The 5,455-nt window shown below is 30.3% G+C and overlaps 1 protein-coding gene across 1 annotated transcript; it reads left to right on the top strand.

Annotated features, from left to right (window-relative positions):
- Nucleotides 1-309: 309 nt before the first annotated feature.
- LOC114375771 lies at nucleotides 310-4,940 on the top strand. The gene is made up of 6 exons (XM_028333625.1): nucleotides 310-422; nucleotides 680-763; nucleotides 1,989-2,462; nucleotides 2,692-2,739; nucleotides 3,610-4,004; nucleotides 4,227-4,940. The coding sequence occupies exons 1-6, from the start codon at nucleotides 365-367 to the stop codon at nucleotides 4,812-4,814; spliced, it is 1,647 nt and encodes a 548-aa protein (XP_028189426.1). The 5' UTR covers nucleotides 310-364; the 3' UTR covers nucleotides 4,815-4,940.
- The last annotated feature ends 515 nt before the right edge of the window (nucleotides 4,941-5,455 follow it).

Here is a 5,455-nt window from a genome sequence, read left to right as displayed (position 1 = left end):
AAAAGAAAATATTGATAATATTTAATTGAAGGGATATAATTTATTTTTCAAATTTAGTATTCTAATTTATCATATAAGAGTAAATATTTATTATATTAAAAACATATAATAATATTTCATATATTTTAAATAACTATAATTTTAAATATTCTTTATCTAATACTTTGAGTGCATTGTTTATGATATCGAATCTCTTTTCTTCTTTTTCTTTTCTCACCTTAAGGAATATTGCTTGTCTTGTCCCTTTTCCTTTACCTACTAGTTTTGCTTTAAATTAGTGGAAAATTCACTTGATAAATCATCATATCCAGCAATTGAGGAATTTCTCACCATAAAGAGAAGAAGGAAAGCACAGGAGTGAGTTATGTCAGACTCAGGTGCAGTTACCTTGCCAGCTGTAGATGACATTCCCAAGCATGAGAGTACGTTTACTATATATTAAATGTGAATATTATATGTGAAATTGTATAAAATGTGTTAATTTATGTATAAATTCAATCATAAACAAAAGTATTTACGCTTTAATTTGCAGTACTTGCTGTATGAATAACATTGCACTTTGCTACTATTTTTTTGCTGTTGATTTCTTTAGTTTAGGGCTCTTTTATTTTATTTCTCTCTGTTTTTTGTTTCCTGCCCTGCACTGATCTATACATATCCTTTGGTAATGCATCTGCAGATTGTAGCGAACTGGGTATTGTTGTGGCTGAAGCTGAGCATCTACAGTCACTGGAACCCGAAAGTTCTTTTTTGGAGCTAGACAGTATGATTTTTATTTGATTTATTTTATGTTCGTATATTTGAAAATTGTTTAATTTTTAGTGACAACAGGACTAAGTTTTTTTTTTTGGTAGAGGAGTTGGGCATGATGTATTTTGCGTACTCTTAAAACCATTATATATAAAATGAATATGTATATATTATTGGTACATGATGTACTTACTTAATTACTTAAACCTAAAAAAAAAGGGAGATAAAAAGAATCATAATTTTTTTTTATTAATCTTGTATATATGCAAGTTTTCTGTTTTTGCAAAATATTGTGCCTTTTAAAGGTAATCTTGGTTTTTTGTCTAAACATAAAAACTTCATTTAGCTTAAAAACCTATTTAAAAATAAATATTTTTTATGAAGAATTTTAGTTACGCAAACAGATTAAGGCTTTAATATTAGACCTAATTCACATATAAAAAAAATATTATATTTAAGCATAAAACAAACACATAAATTATATCATTAAAGTATGTATAGAAATATTATATTGTTTATTTTGTATATATATGAAATTAATAAACCCATTCTAAAATAGTTCAGAATTTTTTCTATTAAAAACGTTTAAAGCTACTTTTGTAAAATAATTTGTTTAACAGCACAGGCTTGAGCTTAATTTATTTCGTAAATAAACAATGCGAAATTTTAAGTAGTCACGTTCCTTTCTTTAGATGAAAGAAAATGTAAACTATTGACAAAAATATTGATTTTTTTGTAATTTAAAATTGATCATTTTAAAAAAAATATTTATTAATAAAACATTTTCTTATTTTAGGTTACATATTTTACTAATGCCTTTTTTTTTTTATTGGTTTTCATCATATAGTAATATTAATATTTTACAAGTTTGTCCAACAAATATATAACGTAAATGTGAGTAATATGATTTTCTTTTTGGGTATGGTGAGTAAATGAACCTGGGTACAAATATATAAGTAATCAATAGAATAAGAGTACATGTAATAAAATTATTATCCACGAGACCACGCTAGTGTATATGAATTCATGCATAAATCCTGCTGTTTTTCCTGAAAGAAGATTGTATATGATTCTTTTTTTACTAATAGCACTGAAGGTTTGTATAAATTCATCCAGATTTATATCCTGAAGAACCATTGAAAAAGAATAATCCGTAACTTTTGCTCAATTAAAAGATTGAATTAGGTTTTACTGTTTCGTAATGTCAAAGCATGCAACCGTACTTTTATGAGATGCAGGAACGCATAAAAGGCAAATATATATAGCAGCAAGTTCAGGAAATTGGAGTGAGGCTTTATCCTATTTCAAAATTCATCCTCATTGGTGGCGAATTCCATTGACTTCTCGTGGAGTTACAGCTCTACACGTTGCAGTTAGCATGAGAAAAACTAGTTTTGTGGAAAAGTTGGTGGATCGTGTGGATCGTATGAACATGCAAGATTTGGAAATTCGCATGGCAGATGGGAACACAGCCTTTTGTTTGGCTGCGATAACAGGAAATGTGAAATGTGCTAAAATTCTGTTGGGCAAGAATCCGGGGTTGCTTTGGATTAGAGACCACAAAGATATGCTACCAATTCAATTATCATCTTCTGCAGGGCACATTCCAATGACGGAACTTTTATTTGAAGCTCAAGATGACCTACACAACAATATACCCTTCCATGACATCGTTAACCTATTTTTCTTGACCATCACCAACAACATTCACAGTAAGCTTATCCACATTAATTTCTAATTTCTTTTGCATGAATACTAAAGCTAACCGCTTGTGGCTGAAGCACATTTCCTTGGCATATTTAACTATAGTTTATCATTCTTCCATTTTTCTCTTGCCTAATGATTTATATATATGCATGCATGCTCTTCTTCATTTGATTCTGGGCATTGCAACTGTGACATCAAAATTGATGGATCGCTATCCAAAATTGGTTACTACAGAAAACGAAGAGGGATTGACACCTTTGCAAATGCTGCTTGCTCGATGTTGTGAGTTCTCGTAACCCTTGCAAACTTGGTTTTCTAGTTCATAAATGCTACTGTATAGTTTTGTGAATTTTGTTTTTTTATCATTCATATATAGTTCTAAAGCGAGCAACTCATTTACAGGGTTTAAAATTTAAATATATTAAGTTAATTAATTATATTTAAATATATTTTTATTCTTTACAACATAAAATAAATGATTTTTTGTGTTACCCACTATAAAATATTTTTTTTACTTTTCATTCCTTTAAAATTTGATATCATTGTTTTTGGTCTTTTGTAAAACCAAAATTTTTTAATTTTGATCACTATAAAATATTTTTCTCTGATTTTTATTCTTTCAAAATTTGGAATTATTATTTTTAGTCTCTCAATATTTATTTATTTTTGTCAACAAAATATATCTGAGCTGAAAATAATGAGATTAATTCCTCTTGTCACAAGTAATCCATCTATTGGATTATTATAGGATGGAGCCCTGAGGTATAGCAAAGTCAAAAAGATCATAACTTTTTTTGTTATCTTCAATTGTTTTTCTTAGCGTAAATAAAGTTATGATATTTCATTCATAATCGGAAAAACAATACAGGTAGGAACATGGTTAAAGACATGCTTACGGACTTGAAATCTTGATGTCCTTACAAGAGTGTGGACAACATGATTTGCTTTTCTCCTCACAACTTGAAAGTTTGAAATAGATGTAAAATGTGTTCTATATTTAGCAAATATAACATTGATATAAGATGAACCACTCTACTTGTTGAAGCTGTCTGTAATTATTTTGCAATCTGGCCAGAAATTAAATAATATTCTGGAAATCAAGTTGAATTGCCCATTGAATTGCTTGAACATTATCTTCAACTGTTATTGTAGCACTTGTACGTCGAGATATTGTAAGTTCGTTGTTTAAGGGTATGGAAGAAGAGAAAGAGCCTCTCAACTCTGAACAATTGTCAAAAGTAGTGTTCGATGCAGCAAAATCAGGAAACATTATGATTTTAGAATGTCTTTTGAAATATCATCCAGATTTGCTATTTGAAGTGGATTCCAGAGAGCAAAGAAGCTTGCTTCATATTGCTATTTTGTATCGACAAGAATCTGTATACCAACTAATATTAAGCAAGGGGGATTCCAAGAATGTGATGATACAATTGGTTGATTCTAAGGGTAACAATGTTCTTCACTTAGCTGCTGGAGAGTTGGCACCTGAAGAAAGATTTGGATTACCAAACCATGTACTAATGGCTAGAGAGGAGAATTGGTTTCAGGTATGAATATCTATTTAATTAGCATTTTCTTATAAAAATAATGCTTTTCTCTTTTCCACTTATTCATTTTTTTGGTAAAAGACGGAGATCAGCCTCTCTCCTTTTTTTATAGTATAAAATATATTAAAATATCATTGCTGTTTTTACAATTACTTCACTACTTATCCTCTTCATCGATCTTCCTAATTATATTATAGTTTTCACTTTTAATTAACCTAACAGGAAGTGGAGAAAATAGTTCCACCTGCAATGAAAACAATGAAAAACGAAAGGGGTTTCACTCCTAAAGAAGTGTTTTATCAGTTACACAATGAGTTGCACAAAGAATCTGTATCTGCAGTGAAAGATGCGGCAAATACTTTAATAGTGGTAGCAACTCTTGTTATCACCTTAGGTATCACCGGAGCTTTGAGCATTCCTATTAAGGATGTTGATAGTACACTCACTCCTATATTTCGGAAGAAGACATGGTATACATTGTATTTTCTAGCAATCGAAGTTGGAAACTACTTATGTGCTGCATCTATGATGTTCTATGGTTCAGTTATAATTCCTTCAAGTTGGGAACCAAAATATGAGGGTGTTCTCTTGCGGCAAAGAAAGTTGATGTTTGGGAATATGGCACTTTCTGCCTCTCTTGGACTCATGTTTACTGCTATTGTTTCCGGTGCCATATTGATCTATGACTTCTTATCCGATTGGCTCTTTTATTTCATTGCTGGACTTGGTTGTATCACATTGATATCGCCAAAATTAATCCGCAATATCTATGAAGCCTATCACCCATTGGTAAAGAAAAAAAAAGCTTAAATTATATTAGTTGGAATAAACTTTTATACAAGATTGTGCTTGAGAGTTCTGGCTGTTTTAATTTTCAAGATGGAAAGTTTGCAAGAATTAATAACATTTCTTATATGTTGAGACAGTTTTACATTGGATTGTGTGGTGTGATTCGTTTTCTTTTTGAATCGATTATATTCCTTTTGTACTTAATTTTACCATTTACATCTTTCCTCAATTGAACTGCTTGTGTATGCAAATTGAAAATTTTCTCAGTAAACAAAACTTGATATAATATATAATATGCCTCCTGAAATGGTGAATAGTATATCAGTAGCAGCGTTTTTTTTTTCTGAATCTACTTGGAGAGAGGAAAAGAAGGTGGCTCGTTTCTGTTTCAAGTGTACTTGATATTGCAGCAATCAGTCAAGGTTAGTGTTGATGAATTAACCTGATGGAAGAAAGTTCATCATCCAAAACAAAAATGATATAAAGAACTTTGGCCTCAAACTAGTTCCTGACAATCATTTTCCCTCTATTAAATTCAACAGCTTAAGAGATTAGAGAAAAGTGGCATTTCAGATTAAAGGCGAGCAAATACATGGTTTTCGTCCTAAATAAATCCCTGATAACTGATAATCCTTTCCCTGAAGCAAGCAGCAAAATTAAGT

The sequence above is a fragment of the Glycine soja genome, chromosome 11 (genome assembly GCF_004193775.1).
Source record: "Glycine soja cultivar W05 chromosome 11, ASM419377v2, whole genome shotgun sequence".
Classification (NCBI taxonomy): Eukaryota; Viridiplantae; Streptophyta; class Magnoliopsida; order Fabales; family Fabaceae; genus Glycine; species Glycine soja.
Note: the sequence above shows the minus strand (reverse complement) of the source record. Positions and strands in the feature narration are given on the sequence as shown.

Bases quoted from the DNA above. Each gene is read 5' to 3' on its own strand.
- LOC114375771 (XM_028333625.1), top strand. From the start codon at position 365: ATGTCAGACTCAGGTGCAGTTACCTTGCCAGCTGTAGATGACATTCCC. The intron at 2,463-2,691 runs GTAAGCTTATCC...TGGTTACTACAG, and splicing joins CATCACCAACAACATTCACA to AAAACGAAGAGGGATTGACA. The intron at 2,740-3,609 runs GTGAGTTCTCGT...CTGTTATTGTAG, and splicing joins AATGCTGCTTGCTCGATGTT to CACTTGTACGTCGAGATATT.